Source organism: Polistes dominula, unplaced genomic scaffold, assembly GCF_049000335.1.
Source record: "Polistes dominula isolate Pdom_NZ unplaced genomic scaffold, Pdom_raw_medaka contig_15, whole genome shotgun sequence".
Taxonomy (NCBI): domain Eukaryota; kingdom Metazoa; phylum Arthropoda; class Insecta; order Hymenoptera; family Vespidae; genus Polistes; species Polistes dominula.
The window spans coordinates 2,205,335-2,223,719 of record NW_028300915.1 but is presented as its reverse complement, the minus strand read 5'-3'; the positions used below and the strand labels follow the sequence as shown (position 1 = coordinate 2,223,719).

General features: G+C 23.4%; 3 protein-coding genes across 5 annotated transcripts in view; all 3 read right to left on the bottom strand.

The window, feature by feature from the left end:
• Positions 1–5,438, bottom strand: part of snu (ABC-type transporter snustorr) — a 45,839-nt gene extending 40,401 nt beyond the window's left edge. The window contains exons 1-2 of the mRNA XM_089170322.1: positions 5,045–5,438; positions 320–616 (exon numbers count right to left, since the gene is read on the bottom strand). Coding sequence (XP_089026448.1) covers positions 320–399 — 80 coding nt within the window. The 5' untranslated portion in view covers positions 400–616; positions 5,045–5,438. The remainder of the gene's footprint in view (positions 1–319; positions 617–5,044) is intronic.
• A 4,389-nt stretch (positions 5,439–9,827) lies between these two features.
• Positions 9,828–13,286, bottom strand: LOC107068187 (copper homeostasis protein cutC homolog). Of its 3 annotated transcripts, XM_089170474.1 has the most exons (3): positions 12,124–12,610; positions 11,772–11,898; positions 9,828–11,689 (listed from the first exon to the last, which is right to left on the bottom strand). In XM_089170474.1, the coding sequence occupies exons 1-3, from the start codon at positions 12,131–12,133 to the stop codon at positions 11,134–11,136; spliced, it is 693 nt and encodes a 230-aa protein (XP_089026600.1). In that variant the 5' UTR covers positions 12,134–12,610; the 3' UTR covers positions 9,828–11,133. The 3 variants fall into 3 exon arrangements, with proteins under 3 accessions (XP_089026600.1, XP_015179820.2, XP_015179818.2); XM_015324334.2 differs by having other exon boundaries at positions 9,829–11,898; XM_015324332.2 differs by lacking the exon at positions 12,124–12,610 and adding an exon at positions 13,059–13,286 and having other exon boundaries at positions 9,830–11,898.
• A 1,653-nt stretch (positions 13,287–14,939) lies between these two features.
• LOC107068217 (uncharacterized) overlaps positions 14,940–18,385 on the bottom strand; it is a 91,531-nt gene continuing 88,085 nt past the window's right edge. The window contains 2 exon segments of the mRNA XM_089170472.1: positions 14,940–15,477; positions 15,750–15,883. Of these exon segments, the coding sequence (XP_089026598.1) occupies positions 15,291–15,477; positions 15,750–15,883 (321 nt within the window). The 3' untranslated portion in view covers positions 14,940–15,290.

Sequence of the window (18,385 nt, the reverse complement as noted above, 5' to 3'; positions counted from 1 at the left end):
AGTATAAAAAATGGCGCTAAAAGTGCAATGTTCCGTGACACTGTTGCTGTTTTCAATACACAAACACCTTTCAAGTAAATGATTCAAATGTCAGGTTATTAATTTTTGCAATTTTTTGTTTACAATGATAAACTACAAACTTAAAGTAAAAGGAAGCATAAAAAATTTAAATTTAAAAGTGAAATTATTTCTATACACCAAATTGAACAGATAAAAATTCCATTTGTAAAAATTGCATCGATTTTTTCTTGAAAATTATTTTCCAATTTTGAAAAGTGTTTGAAACAATTTGCGTTTTAAATTAAAAAATTAAACTTACCTGATAATTCCATCGCTCCAGCTGAATATTTTCTTGATTTTTTCTTTTTGTTTGATGTCATCTTTGTTAATATCCGCCATTTTTTCTTCCGCACTATTTCCCCCCGTTGTTTTCGTCTCGTTTTACGATTTCCTATTTTTTTTTTCTTCGTTTTCAACGTTAAAAATTGTTAAACTGATAAAACTTATTGAAGAAAATTTTTGTTATTTTTTTCTCAACGTCGACATATTTTCTTTTCTATTTGCTTTTTTCTTTCTTTAGGAACTCAACTCCTTTTTTCTTCTACTAAAGATGTAACTGAAAAATAAAAAATGATACAAACAATTTAATTAAAAAGTTTCATATATTACACTTTAAATACAATAAATATTATTTTATGCAATTATATGAATTAAAATTAAACATCTTTTAATGAAATTAATTCTGTTACAGTTCGTCAATTGACTATTGCAGTTTACCACCACCACTTCACGACCCCCGTTCTACATATATATGTTAAAAATATTCTTTTAGAAGTATAAGTTAAGTTCCCCTAAATATTTCATGCAACAATATGAATTATATTAATTAAAAGTTTTAATTAATTAAATTCTGTTATAGTTCGTCAATTGACTACTGCACTTTACCCCCACCACTCTACGACCTCCGTTCCACATAATAGGAAGAATGGAAAGTAAGGTCGTTTATACATATGTCAATTTTTATATTTTTATTTAAAACAAGTTTGTGTTGATAACGAGAGGATAATAAAAATTACATTATTTTATTTAAAAAAAAAATATAAAACTTGTTAAAAAATGTATTCGTTTGAATTTTAAGGTTAAAAATACGACATTACTTTTCAGTAATGTTATAAATATATATGTATTAAATATTGGGATCTCTGGCAGGGGCGTAGCGTAGTAATTCGACCTATCTACTCTAATTTGGAATTTAGTCACCAGATAGTGTATTTAAGTGCTAAAAATCCTAATATATGTTAAAAATATTTTGTTCAACGTATAAGTAATGTGGTCCCAAAAATTTGAACTACGTCACTGTATTAACGAAAAAAACCCTAACCTCTATGATTCATCTCAATATTCTATAAATGATAGAAATCAAATAAAACATTCTACAATAAATATTTTACAACGGACTTTATGTTAAAGGTGATCTACTTTTTTGTTTGTTTTGTTTTTTGTTGTTGTTTTTTAATTAAATAACAAAGAAAAGAAAAAGATAAAATACAACGTGTATAATTAAAATCATGAAAATTCTCCACGACTCGTTTATATACTCTTATATATATATTATATATTTAATTGCAAGGACAACAAAATTTTTTTTAAATATACAACCTTGATGATCAAGTTATGCTTTCATTTATATACAGATAAAAAAAGGAATTGTTAACTTGTTTATTGCAAGCATGTTTGTTTTTCTTTCTTTTTTGGTTTTTTTTTGTTTCCATAAAAACAAAATTGATATGATAAATGGGGATGGTTGTGTACAGTTATATCAAACGATTTAAGAAAAAAATTTTTACATTTATCAACAAATTCATCAGATAACAGTTCAATTAAATTTTACAGTTAATTGAATTTGTTTAATTATAGTTTATTTTTCTGATCTAAATTGAATGATTTAATTGTTCTGAATTTTTGTAAAAAATAATTAAATGATTATCTGACAAAGTGTATTTGTAAGAATTTGACTAAAATATACAAAAAAATGGAGAACTATATATATATATACACACACACACACACATACACTAGTGTAATATTTACAACAGTAATACGTGTGGTGCATTTATGTTTGAGAAAAATGAATCAAAATATCTAATATTTTACCTATGTGTTAGATATTTGTTGATAAAATGAACATATGCATTTTTAAAATTCTTATACTTCATATGTGTGACATACATACATATATACAATGTAAAGAGAGATACAGTAGAACATAAACTAGTTTTGCAAGTTTGCAATGATTATTTTTTAATTAAAATCTCATGATCAAAGTTCACTTTAAGAAATAAACGATTCCATTTCTTACGATTATTCGTCATTCATTTATTATTTTTTTAATATATCAGTATTAAGAAAATTTTTCATTATAATTATAGATGATTTGTCGGTTTATTTGTATATAACTCGAATTATATAAAATTTGTTATCATCGTAAATATAAAAAAAAAAAAAAGAAACAAAACATGTTTAGCTAAGTGATTTTGCTATTTTTCTAAAAGTCATAATTATTATTGTAACATAAATGAGTTGTTTTTTTTCTTGATGGGTCACAGATGTCGGTTTACTTTTTTTTTTTTTTAATATAAATTCACATTAATATTATGTAATATTTGTAGAATATAATTATATGATTATGAGCATAATAAATTTTTATTATTTTATTATATATTATTATTAATTTGTTATTATATTATTACATATATATATATATATATATTTATTATAAATTTTTATTATATATATTATTATATATTAGTATTATTTTAATTCTATTATTATATTGTAATATATTACAGCAGGGGTTGGCAACCTGTGGCTTGCAAGCCACATGCGGCTTTTTGAATGTGAAGCTGCGGCTTTTTAGTTAAAAAAGTTAAGTAAAAAAAAAAGAAAAAAATCAATTAAAAATCGTTCTGAATTGATTAATGAGAAACCAATGAATAATTAGATTAGTTTCTTTTTTATTGAAAACATTTATTTATACGACTTATACGAGTACTATTTATTTTGTTGGCAAGAAAAAATTTTGTGGCTCTTCTGACTGAAAAGGTTGCCGACCCCTGTATTAGAGTATTAATTTTTATTATAGTATTATATTGGGATCTCTGGCAGGGGCATGGTGTTGCAATTCGACCTATCTACTCTAATTTTGAATTTAATCACCAGATAGCGTATTCAAGTGCTAAAGATCCCACGTGGCGTAGCAATTCAACCTATCTACTCTAATTTTGAAATTAATCACCAGATAGCGTATTCAAGTGCTAGAGATCCCACGTGGCGTAGCAATTCGACCTATCTACTCTAATTTTGAATTTAGCCACCAGATAGCGTATTCAAGTGTTAGAGATCCCAATAGAATAATAAAAGAAATGATATAACTGTAATAAAAATAATAAATATAAGATTACTAACCCAAAAAAATAAAAAAATAATATTATCATGAATCACGTATTCCAAAATTGATTTAAACATAAATTGATTTAAAAAAAAAAAATAGAAAGAAAGTGCATAACCTATAATATTATAGTTCGTAAAAAGAAAATAAATACAATTGTGTTGAGTTGCACGTAAGAAATTTTATCAACAAGTAATAATCATGAAAAAAAAAAAAATAAATAAAAAACAAGACAAAAAAGAAAGAATGATTTTTACTAATCGTAAGTAGTATATTTTTAAATAAAAGTAATACATACGGATGCAATGACATAATACATATCGATGAAAAAGTAACTTTAATATTATTACATCCATTACTATTAACTCATAATATTATACAATAAAATATGCAGTAAAGTTGAGAAAAATAATGAAAAAATAAAATATCTAAAGATCAACGATGAAATACAGTTGCAAATCAATGATAGTTTGAGGTTTTATTCTAACCACAAAAGTGTGGGCGAATTAATTTCCATAGAAAACAATTAACACTAAACTTTATTAAGCGTTGTTAATATTTATTATTATAATATTTATTATTTATTATTATATTTATATTTGTTATTATATTATTAATATTAAATATATATATTATATTTATATTATTAGAATATAATATAATATAATATGTATATAATTATAGTATAAATTATTTTTAATAATATAATATTATTTTAATATTAAATTATTTTTGTAATTTATTATTATTATTATAATTATTATTATTTCCAATTGTCATCAAATTTTATTCTAGGAATAATTTTTGATTGGTCATCAATACAAACGTTAACTTGACTAGTTATAAATATCTAATTGAATAATATTTAGAATATAATATACCTTACATATAAATTATAACACATTTATTCCTTTCACTCACATTTATTTATAAAATATATATTTTTCAAATAATTATTCCCATTGAAATGAAAAATAAATGAAAATACGTGAAACGAAAGTTTAGTGAAAATATGTTAGTGTATATTTGAATACGTTAAAATATAAAATACATGAATCAAACTGTAATCTGTATTTTATACTATAATTATTTACGTTATATTTCTTCTTTTTTTATTTTTTGCATATACTTTCCAATTGTCATTCAATTTTATTCTAGGAATTTTTGATTGGTCATCAATACAAACGTTAACTTGACTAATTATTATAAATATATAATTGATATTAATATATATTTGTACAAAGTTGTTAATAAAGGTATATACATAGTTTATAAGAAAGAGAAAGCAGGTATTATGAATGTGACACAGAAAATAAGGACAATCGTTACAGTTCTCGTTAATATTTTGATATTATTACAAACTTTCATGTAAGTAACACGAAAATTTGAATTTTATATTATCAACTATTTTTTTTCCCCATGCTCATACAATTGTGACATTATACAATTAATTACAATTAAAATTATCATAACAAATATCCAAAAATATTTAAAATTAATCACACTTATAAAAAATAGGTTAATATTTTTTTTTTTTCATTTATTGGTATATCAAAAAGAAAAAAATAAATAAATGAAATAAAAAAAAAATCGTACCTATTATTTTGTTGAGTTGTTTTTTTTTGTGTATGTGTGTGTGATTTTTGTTTTTTTTTTCCTAAACAAAATTAACTCGAATCCTTTTCTTCTTTCCTTATTTATATTTTATAATTTATATTTTCTCACACTAGGAACACACGTGAAAATGATCGAACATAAATAGTTCAATTAACGTCGATTAAATAAGAAAAAAAAACCTTTGCGTCACAGTTGCATTAATCATTGAAGAATTCATTTAATAATTTGTTTGGCAAGTAAACAATACAAAGAAAAAGAATAAGAATAAGAAGAAGAAGAAGAAGAAAAAAGAAGAAAGACACCAAAAAAAGTGTTCGTTGAGAAACACACACGACGGTCTACGTAAACAAACCTCTTTGAACGCGTTGTTCGTACTGATGATGAACGGGTTACGTTTCGAATGCGTCTTTCTCATGCGCAGGTAGATGCGCGCGCAGCCAGCCTGTTCTCCAATGACGAACGTTCACCAATCAGTCACCCATAGGCGTCGTTATTTGCCATACCTTTTCTATACTTTGAATATAATATTTCATATTTTATTATTGTTTAATAATAATTATTATTTATTTATTTTTTTAATCTTAATCTATTAAATATTAACAAGTTTATTATAAATATATTTATAAGATAATTATTTGAAATAATAATATATTTGTGTGATTTAATTTATATTTTAAAAATTGTATAATGTAATTATAGTAATAATAAATATAGGTTAGGAAATATTTTATAATATTATTAAATAAATATATTATATTTTATTTATTTATATTATATATATATATATATTATATTGTATAATATAATATTTTTATAACTTATTTTGTATATATATATATATAGATATATATTTATATATAATATTTCATTGTATTTATATCTTTACTAATATTCTATTTATGTCTTTATTAATATTACAATAATATATTATTTAAACTTTTACATCCACATGCAATTATTTAATATTACGAAATTATTAATTTTAACTCTCTCATTTAATGCATTCAATGCATTAATATTATTTTGTTGTTGTTCTTAACATTGGAAATTTTTCTATCACTCATTAGCAATAATAAAAACGAGATTAATCGTTGTAGGATAATGATAAACAGGATAAATTTGCATTACTAAGTAAGAAAATACTGAAGTAATAAGAGAGAGAAAAATATTTATGAATACATTAGAAAAATAGAAAAAAAATTGATTACACTTTAGGATGATAATCTACGCTCATGTTAGTTATATATATATATATACAACACCAAGGTATGTGTAAGTCTATATAAGATGATGTCGTATACAGATTTAACGACATGCACGCACACGTAGAAATACTTTCATGTATACTTTCTTGACGTACAATCGAAAGCATTAAATGTTTTATAGTGGGGGTAACTCCTTAAAACTTGTTTCGAGTTTCTCTTCTTATGTCTTCTATAATCCCTTTACATATACATGTATATATATATAGTTTACTCCTTTCAAATTTATCATAAATAAAAAAAAAAATAATTAAATTTTTCTTTGTCTACAAACTTCATAAGTATCTTTCATTTTGTATAATTAATATACAATTAAATATAAAAAATTAAAAATTAAGGAAATATAATTAATAAAAAATATTTTTAATTATACAAAAAAAAAATTCAATTAATTTACTTTTGTTTTTAATATCAGATGATAATTGGTAAAAAGAAAATGTTCAATGTTTGTTAATTAAAATTTTACAACTAATCATTATTTTTCATTTAATCTCGTAAGTGTATATTTACATACAAAGATACATACATTCATACATACATACATACATACATACATACATACATACATACATACATATATATATATTTATGTACAACATAGAACGTACGTGGAAGAACAGTAAACGAAAGTGCAAAACCACGTTGATACGAGATGATCTTCCGTGTGCAAGAAGCACGTCCAGCGAGTTGGGTTTTTTTATCTGTGACCAACTTACCATTTTCAACGATCAATGCGCAGCATTCGTTTGATTTTTTTTTTATTTTTTTTTTCCTTCAAATGATAAAACATATTTTAACTCGATAAATGAGTGGAAAATATGAAATAGAAAAAAAAAAAGGTTTTATGTTTTTTACACTTCCTTTCAGAGTTTCAAGTTACTTCTAAACACACGATTCTTTTTTTTTTTTTTTTTTTACACTTATCGAATACCCCATTTTTTTTCTTTTTTTTTAATTGGTCAGTTAATCAATCATTTTACTAACCGTGTCATTTTTATTGTATTAATTTATTTATATAAGTGATGATGTGATTATGTGATTATGAACATATTAGCTTGATTTTTTTTGCTTGGATGTGTCAATCAAATATTTGTGTCATTTTTTAATATTATTTCTACTTAAAATTATTAAATTATTGTTATTGTTTTTTTTTTTTTTTTTTTTTAACAACTATACAACTGATTATTTATATGTTATATGAATTAGTGATGTATATATAGTGTATTAAAAAATTTTCTAATCGTTTAGTGAAACTTCGTTGAATGTAGAAAATTATTATAATCAGGTTAGAAAGTGTTCATTATCAGTTAAGCAAGAAGAAAAGATCATCTCTCTTATTAATTTCTAAATAAATAAGAATTATTTATTATTAATACAAATTTACAATAATTTATCTTTTATTATTTATAATAAATAATATACCTATATCTCGTTTAAATTTAAAAACAAAAAATAAAAGCGGAAACAAATATTGTGTGTATAAAATAAAAAATTTCATTTTTTTTGAATGATTGAAATTTTTTTCAGTGGAACTTAATTATAATTAAATGAATTAATTTATGAGACAGTTGATAAACATTCATACCTTCACTTTTATGGGTGGAGTAAGTATACTTAGAGAACAATAAGATAATATTAAAATGTCCATGAGTAATAAAAGTAAACTATGAAAAACCATACTAACCATGAGTATGTATTGCTTTTTAAAAATTATGAAATTACAATTACAAATTCATCAGATATATTATCATTGAAAAACAATCAATGACTATATATATAATAATAATATTCAAAAATAATATTCATATAATATTCAAAAATAATATTGATATAATAGTTTTTATATTATTTTTATAATACTTACAATATATATTATATTTATAAGATTTATATTATTTTATATTATATTATAATGAATTTTGTAAAACAATTTATAATGAAATTAATTTATAAAATATTTATCAATCCGTTATTTCTTAAATTGTTCTAACATGTTTTTTTGTTTCATATAATTTAAAAATATTTTAACTTTTATACAGCATTATCTAGAAACATATTACAATCTAATTTCAATATTGTCATAACAAAATGAAATACTCCATATTGAATACGCTTATTTTCTTTGGCTGAATTGAATTATTTTTTTTTTTCTTTTTTTTGTCGACTCAGTACTCTTAATTATAATTCATCAAAGGTGATCAAGAAAATATACTTCCTCAATCATCATCATCGTTCATATCACTATTCTCCGTTGTTTCGAATAAATTACGTTGTTGATTCGTTTCACGTATCTTGAATACCATAAATACGTACGATCCTTTTAAGTTTTAACATATGTATTTATACGTCGCGTATAAAGTCGGCTGATTTGGTTTACGGGTGGTAAAAATTATCGAATGTTATCGTTTAATGTCACATTTAGATGACCAAGAACGTTTCTGTATGAACGAGTTGACAATTCTTTTTTTTTCTTTTTTCTTTTTTTCATATCTTTGAAACAATAATCATTTGATATAACAAAAAAAATTTTTTATACAAGATGATACATTTTTACAATGAAAAAGCATTTACTTTTCTTCCTCCTAGCCTTACCTTAATCCCGTCAAAAAAATATTAGTAAGGTGTGTGGTAGAAAATAAACAAGTATTATCGATTCACCGAGTATAATGAATACAAAATTAGAAAAGAAAAAACAAAACAAAACAAAAAATATTGCAATTTAGAATAATATTCATCGACATAAATTGTTCATTTTTAATTTTATACGTTCATTGAATTATTATATTATTATTATTATTATTATTATTATTATTATTATTATTATTATTATTCAGTAGTATGTATTTGTCATCGTAGAATACTAATTGTACAAAAGGAGACATTTAACATTCAAAATGTTATTTTTACATCATGATATTAAATACATCGTGAATTAATTCTTAATACGATCAATTGATCATACGAAAATACATAAGTGAGATTGAAGTGAATGAGGAGAGGGTTGGAAGAGAAAGGGGTTGTAAAAGGAAAATTAGAAAACAAAAAAAAAAAGTACTACATCGTAAAAAGAAAAGTGAATCGTCTGTTTTTATAACTTCGTAATACGAAACTTCATGTTTCTCTGATTGGTCTTTGCCTACTTCCGTATTTGTTGCATTATTGTTGTATAATTCATGACAATCTTATGTCAATGTTCCGTAGAAAGTGATAAAAATATTTATAGACAAACAAATCGTCAACTATACATATATATATTTATTTATTTATTATTTATATTTTATTTTTATAAAATTATTATATCTATATTATGTTATGTTATTAATTATTATTTTATATATATTTATTATATTTTTATTTATATTTATTTATTATTTATTTATTTAATATATTTAATAAATATTAATAAAATTTATAATTATATAATATAATTATAAATTTAATATAATAAATATATATATATATATATACACACCATGAATATATTGTAACGAAATATTTTTCGCGATTTGATCTCTTGTTATATGTACAGGTTATGTTCAAAGTTTCTAATACGATAAAATAAAAAATATAAAATACGATGAATTTGAAAAAGAAAATAATCAAAAAAATTAAATGATAATTAAAAAAAAAAAAAAAAAAGTAACAAAATGAAATTAATTTCATAATAATTCGTAATATATAATATTTCGATAGAAAAATTTTGATAGAGCATTGTGAAACAAAAATGGTGTTACGAATGATTGAGGAAATGCGTAAATTTATATTAAAAGTAATAAAATAATTTTCAATCTTTATGAAATAAGTACAAAATACTTATGTTACGTAATTTGTGTGACTGGCCTTTCTGATTGACATTGATGTCGTAAGTATGCAATATGTGCACGGTGAAAGCTATAAACATAAGCAAAGATTATACGACTAGTACATAGTTCACTTAACATAGTGTGACACATGTTTTTAACATGAATTTTTTCTTTTTTTTTTTTTTCTAATTTACTATTTAATTCCAGTAATAAGTATACTTTATTTTTATTTTTACATAATTATATAGGTATATAAAAAAATCCTATGAAATAGAATATATTATATAGATCAGTGGTTATCAACTTTGTCATTTTTCTATGTTTTCATGTTAAATATTACATGAAAATTGTTTAAATAAATTTAAGTTTAGTTTATTTTTCATCAAAAATTAATTGATTCAATTATGTTATATATTTCTTTGATAAATTAAAAAAAAAAAAAAAAATCACAATCACATATCTTCAATTATATTTTTACCTGTAAAATTAATTAAATTGAATTTGACCACCAAGAAATTTGAAAAAAAAAATAAAATCCTTCCAATAATGTCTCGTTAATGTCGCACAAATTACGATATTTCGAATTATAATAGTAACATAATGATCGTTATTACGAATTACTATTATTTATTATTGCGTCACTTTGCAAATTGTTGTAGTCGTATGCTTATAAGAAATGATATGAGTTATATAAGTTTATTATTCTTTAAAAAAAAAACAAACAAATGTATTAAAATTAAATCGTTTGTTTGATTGTACATTTGAATTTTATTCGTATAAACGTAAATATACGTTTAAATATTACAAAAAATAATATTATTATTATTTAATTCAATATTTATATCACATTTAATGCTATTTGTATTTGTCCGATTTGAATTTTGTTCGATAATTCGGTCAGATTTGGAATGTATATTCTACGTTTAAAAAACTATGCAGTTAGCGCCATTTTGAATATACACATATACCCTGACTTTCATGTATATCATTTTTTTAAAAGTAATCACGTATGTGAGATATCGTTAAGCAATATGTTAACCATTTGTTTGACCGTATCACTATTGGTAACCATAATCAAATCATCCTCAGACACATCACCCATCTTGATTGAATTAATTTGTCGATCAAAATTCGAACCTAATTGTTTCTTACATCTAGCCGAAGCGTGAAATTCTACTGCACCAGTTTCCAATTTGATTTTCATCAAATTATTCGGAGTAATACCGCAACCAGGCATTATAGAAATTTTCTTATCAGCTAATTTACACATTTTAGACAAAAGTTCGCATCCTTTGTCAGCCGTTTCTTTTCGTCCTGATGATAATATCCTTTTAAAACCTAAATTTGTTAAAATATCAATGGCTATCTTAGGTTCTTCCAGTGATACATCGAAAGCACGATGAAAGGTTACCGGAAGCGGATATGCAGCATCTATGATTTCTTTGCAATTTGATATATTGATATGTCGATCATTCGTTAATGCACCAAAAACAAAACCGTCGACATTCAATTCTTTCAAAATTTTTAAATCATCCAACATAATATCCATTTCTTCTCGACTATAAACAAAATTTCCACCTCTAACACGTATCATCGCGTAAATTGGTACAGGTGATATTTCACGGATACGTTTTATCAAACCTGGTGTTGGCGTTAAACCACCTTCCGATAACGCCGAACAAATTTCCAATCTGGTGGCGCCACCAATCACGGCATTTTTCGCTGATTCGATTGTATCCACGCAAATTTCTAACATTATTTCCATCATCTGTAATATAAAATCATAAAAATATTCCTTACTTTTGAAATAAAGTGTTTTTTTTCTTTTTTTTTTTGAAACTATAATATAATAATTAAAAATAAACCAAATTAGTTTTGAAAGGTTAGGAAAAAAATCCGTTATTATTTTAAAAATAATCTAAGTCTTTGAAAGATGGCGAAAGTGGGTCACAAATTTTAACTTTTGAAATATAAATAAAATAATCAAAAGTACCTGTCAACATTTCTGTATAACATTTTCAAAATATATCATAGATTTGTACAAAAATGTACTTTTGTTAAATCAATCATTAGAATGACCCCTTAAACAAAAACTGTCGGTGATAGGAGTGGGATTAATATCCACGTGAAATTAGCTACGACAATTAACAGTAAATTAATGAAATAAACCACACGATGATTTTTAAAGTTTGAAGAATCATCGATACAGGTCTCTCGAATCTAGACTTTCATTTGTTGTTTGAAACAAAGCGCGTTCCGCGGTTACACCACTAGCATTTCATTGGTAACTGAACAACTGGTTTGAAAAGTATGCCATACCGGCAGTCCCGGACTAAGATTATTTGGTACCCCGTGTATATGACCTATTTATCTATTTTTCTATTATATCTCATTTCAATTATATTGAATTATATTTTTTTTGTCTTGTACTTTATACAATTTCAATATACTTAACATTTTTCTTATGGTAAAGTTTAGATCATAATTATAACAATAATTTAATTTAATTAATAAAATAATTTTATTGTTAGTCACGATTCGTAGAAACAAACGGTCATTGTGGTATTTTCTGAATATGGTAAATGTTCAAGGTTTAATAAGTAAATTGCAACACATTTTTAAGTAAGATAATTAAACATATATATATGTACATGTAATTAAGTTGACATCTAGGTGTGACTGTAATACAGGGTGATACAGTCAATATATTCACTTTATGGTAATATTTTTTGCAACACCCTGTATTAATCATAATCAAATCCTTCTACAGCCCAGAGACACTTTAATTATATGTACATTACATATATTAATATATATTATATACAGGGTGTGGCAACAAATGTCACCTACTTTTGATAATTAAATATATACATTTATTTTTACACTTGTTTTTTCATCTTTATCCACTTATCTTTAATTTTCACTTACCACAGAGTATTTTACGATACTTCAACTTTGATCTAAATGTAAAATATCACGTATAATTTATCCAAAGATAAATATTATATTAATAAATGAAACAAATTTAAAATTCTCGACTGATTATACACGTACACTTTTGAAATAATTCAATTGAAAGAAATTTGTTATATTTTTTTTTTCTTATCAATTTATTTATATGCACAATTTTTCATTAACTACATATAATAATCGTAAGACACACTTTGTGAGACCTCTTGGCAACAATAGCGTTATCTGTATGAAATTAGGTTAACTACATTTAAAAAATACGAAGATCAACGTTCTCTGAGAAAATCTAAGAGTAATATAATTATTACAATAAATTCAATTGAATTAACTCAAAAAGTTTTATTTAAATAATTGATATGATTTGGTTAACATGCAATAGAAACAATTTTTAATTGAAATTCTGATAAATCTTTTTTACCTTCTTCCTCGCAGCCATATTAGGTGTTTGATAATGCCACCTGCAGTGAGTTTTTTTAACTACAAAGTAAAGATGTCGAGAAGAATCCGCCGATATCACATGGGTAATTATTATTAATTTATTTTTCTTATTGATTACAACAAATAAAACGAAGACCACCACACTAATCTACCGGGTGTTGTTTTTTTTTAAAAGAATATTAATTCTTTTTTTATAGAGTTCTAAGTTAATAAATATTAACATTATAAATATCAAGATTTACAACAAAGATGGAGGATTTTTTGAAACGAAAAAATTAAAACACATTGTAGATATTGTATTATACAACGTACATTAGTAAAATAATATCAAGAATGATATAGAAGTAAAAAATAAAATTAATTTTTCACAAGAAAATTTGTTCAAGACAGAAATATGGCCAAATATTTAAATTAAAAAATTCAAATACATATATATACATATACAATGTAATTTATTTTAACTATATATATATATATATATATATACATGTATATAGTTGGAATAAATTATCATTTGCAAAAATATTGGATTTTCTTATATATATATATTTTTTTTTCCTTAAGAATTTCTTTTTCAAATCTTTCTAAAGAGTGTGTGTGTCTAACATTAACCTATAAATTAAATAATTTTGAAATATAATGTGAACGAAAAAAAATACGACCATATATATAAAATCAAAATTTCAACGCACAAATATCATTCTAGATATAATAAGAATTGTACGTATTTTTTGTTCAAGGACATATAAAATCACAATTCAATAATAATTTCTTCTTCTTTCTTTTTTTTTCTTCTTCTTTAAAAAATACATCATTTTTCAGGAACATCGATCGCTCGATGTAATACACGATGATAAAAACATATAAGATGATAATTTATGTATAATAATAATAATAATAATAATAATTAAAAAATAATAATAATAATTATATTAATTTAAGTAATAATAATAATAATAATAATAATAATAATAATAATAATAATAATAATAAACATAAAAATAATAATAATAATAATAATCATCTACATAATAGTCTAAATAATAATAATAATATTAATAATAATAATAATAAAAAATATGCGCACGAATTTGTAGCGAAGAGAATAATAAATATGTTATTGGCTCGCTTATATTTATAATAATTAAGCGTTACCAAAAAGAAGGTTTATTTGCAATAAAAAGTCGCGTTAGATTTATCGTTATTCCTAATAAAAATAGTTATAAACAAACCATGTATTATATTGGACGATAGAATACATTCGTGTCCCTTCCCCCTCATATTAGAGTTACCATGTTACAAGTATTTACGGAAAGTTTGAAAAACATTAAAAGAGTTACCATAATCAATCAATCAATCAATCAAAAAATGGATCGATTTTCAAATGTTTAATGACCGGCATTTAATATTATTCATTTTCTTTATTTGACTTTACTAAAGTTATAAATATAAATACTGTTTTATTAATCAAATTGCATCTATCATTTTATTTTTGTTCAATTGTATAAAATGTAACTGTCCTGTGTTATGAAGGATCCAGTTATTTGACGATTTAACATTTAAAATGACACCATCGATCATTCGTTAATCTTTCTCAAGAATAGAAAAGAAAAAGAAAAAGAAAAACAAAGTAGGATTTACAAAATATTCGAATATATATATATATATGTGTTTAACCGCGATACGCGAGGATTATTGGATGAGAAGAAGGAGAGGGGGATCCAATTAGGTGGAGGGAGAATCAATGACCAATCAGAGATCACCGTTGGATACTGCGATTGGTGGTGATACGTTAGCTTGATTCGAACTGCTCGTCGCCCATTTGTTCTTGTGTGGATCTACGCCAAAACCTTCATCGTAATTGCCTCGCGTTATGAAAAGTTGTTTGAAGTGTGGGATGCAGTATAGTTTACCATTGTTTAACGTAAACGTGTCCATCCTGTATAAAGAAATAATTTAAATAAATTAATAAGTTAAGTATACATATATAAATATATTATAATAAAATAATGTTAACAATAATAAATATATATATTTATTATTAAAATTTAAATATTAATTTGGAAGCTAGTTATTAAATAAATAAATATTTATATAACATTACGTAATATATTTTTAAAATAAACATTATATATATAGATATGTGTTTGTAAGGATTTAAAATGTATTTATGTTAGTATATATGTATATAATAATTATTAAAATAAATACCTTAAAACGCAATTGCATTGAAGACACCGGAAGCACTGTTTGTGAAAAATTTTGTTATTTGTTTCAACCTTCTCAAGTGGATATACCTTCTTCTCGCAACTTTCACATACATCTGTGCAACTTGCTTGAATTTCCTATCATTGTTGTTGTTGTGTTGTTGTCGTCATCGTCGTCGTCGTCGTCATCATCATCATTGTTTTTGGTAATATTTGTTTTTGTTTTATGGGATGGGTTTCGTATTATCGTAGAGAAAAATAAATATAAAGGAAAAAAAGAAACATAAAGGATTAAAAAAAAAGATACGAAATATGTTCAACGAACTATAACCTAACTTTTTAGAAAAGGATGAAGAAAAAAAAATAAAATAAAATAAAAGAAAACAACAACAAAAAATTGTTTCATCGTTCGATGAGTCTCGAGACGTTGTATTTTCCACAAAAAAAAATGTTTAAAGTTTTATATTATTATTAAGGAAATACGTTATCATGTTTACAAGTAGACATCTTTTATTTGAATGGGGGGAAAAAAAAAAAATAAATAAAAGAATTTTCAGAGTTTTGACGGATTGGCCCTAAAAAATTAAATTTAAGATTTTTGTTCTTTTTTTTCTTTTTTAATTTTTATATATATATAGGATATCTCTTTTTATTTATCAATAGTGATATTATTAGTATAATAATAAATGTTATTACATGTGAAAAACGAACAAAGATATTACACGTCGTTGTTCAAAAATTATATTACGAATTGTTTTACGATATACAACGATTACACAACAGAGGAAAAAAAAGAGAGAAAAAATTACACGCATTTATAATAAATCCTTCCATCATCATATGTAAAAATTATCACTATCGATTATCAAATAAAAAAAAAAAAAAAAAAAAAAAATTCTTAACACGTTAAAAGCGCCACGTCAGCCATCGGTGACTGACACGAAACTTTCCGTTTAGGCCGCGTCCGTCACATGTGACTGACACGTTCATCTACTTTTCAATACAAAGTAAAGCCTGTGGCCTGACGGGAATTTCCCTAAGAATTTTCGTGGCGCTGTTCAACGTCTTAATATAAATAAATAATAATCGTCGTTCAAACGCAATTCAATTCTCTACCAATCGATATCAACAAAATTTCTTTCTCTCTCTCTCTCTCTCTCTCTCTCACGCACACACACACACACAAGCACACACTCTTTCTCTTTCTCTCTCTCTCTCTCTCTCTTTTCTTATTGGTTTATATTATATTTCGTAAATACGATCGTGTTATATCTTCGTTCATATATTAAACTCTTTTCCTACGTACATAGACACCTGTTAAATAACGCACTTATGTAAATATGTACGTTATAATTATGTGTGTGTGTGTATTATTTTATACATATACAGGGCGAATGAAAAAAACAAATATTCTAGATGTTTTTTTTTTTCAAAAGTTTCTTTTCTTTTTTTTTTTTTGAAGTGATTTTAAATGATTGATCATTATATATTTTTTTTTCGAAGTACCTGTTGTTTATTTTTTATTTTTTTTTTTAAATAATTAAAATCACTTAGAAACTTTTGATACAGTCAGAAAAGAAAAATTTTTCTCAATCTATTTTTTGTATATTTCTATAAAATTATTGCACGAAAAAATATATTAATCGGGAAAAATAATGATGACGATGATGATGATGATGATAATGATGATGATGATGATGATATAAGAAAAAAAAGAAGAATAAATATTAAAAAGCACAAATCAATTATTTTCGAAGATGTATTAAACGAACTTAAAAAAACAATCGAGATTTTAATAAATTTCTTTCTGTTTTCTTATTATTTTTCAAATTTGACGTAATATAAATTAAAAAGAATAAAAACAATCGTAGTGTTATACAAGTGTCACATGATGTGTGTATATAAGTAAAAATATATAATAAAACCGATATTATTGATTTGAAAATTAATAAACTTTACAATTTATTAGGTCGTCCTGAAAATTTCTTCCTTTTTTTGATGATAAGTTGCACAATATTGTATGCGTAATACTTTTTTAAGGATATTTTACTAAATAATATCGATTCTATTCTGTATATTACCTTTTTCTTTACTGTATATTATTACAATATACAAAATATTGTGTCCGTAGAATTAACAAAAAAAAAAAAAAAAAAAAAAAAAAAAAAACTTATAAAATAATTATACAAATAAACAAAAATTACTAATACTTTACAAAATTATTCCTATATTTCTTCTTTCAAGAAAAAAAAAAACCAAGTACAAATACAGTCAAAAAAAAAAAAAATAATAAAAGCACGGTTTTATTTCAAAATTGTTGATAATAAATCGAAAAGTAATATTTTCACTTAAATAATTTTCTTTCGTTTTTTTTAATGTATATTATAGAATATAATACATAACCTATAAACTCAAAAAGATGATATTCATTGTCAGATAGCATAATAACGACTTATACAACTTGCTATATATTTTTCAAAGTTAAGAATATAATATAAATATATATTATATATATATAATATATATATATGTGTAATATGTGAGTGTGTGTATGTATGTGTCCGCCATCTTCTACGATCACGAAGGAATAATTTAATTGTAATTTATATCAATGAATTCATTAATTATTCATATAGATAT

Coding starts and splice junctions, on each gene's coding strand:
- LOC107068187 (XM_015324332.2), bottom strand. CDS start 11,898: ATGATGGAAATAATGTTAGAAATTTGCGTGGATACAATCGAATCAGCG.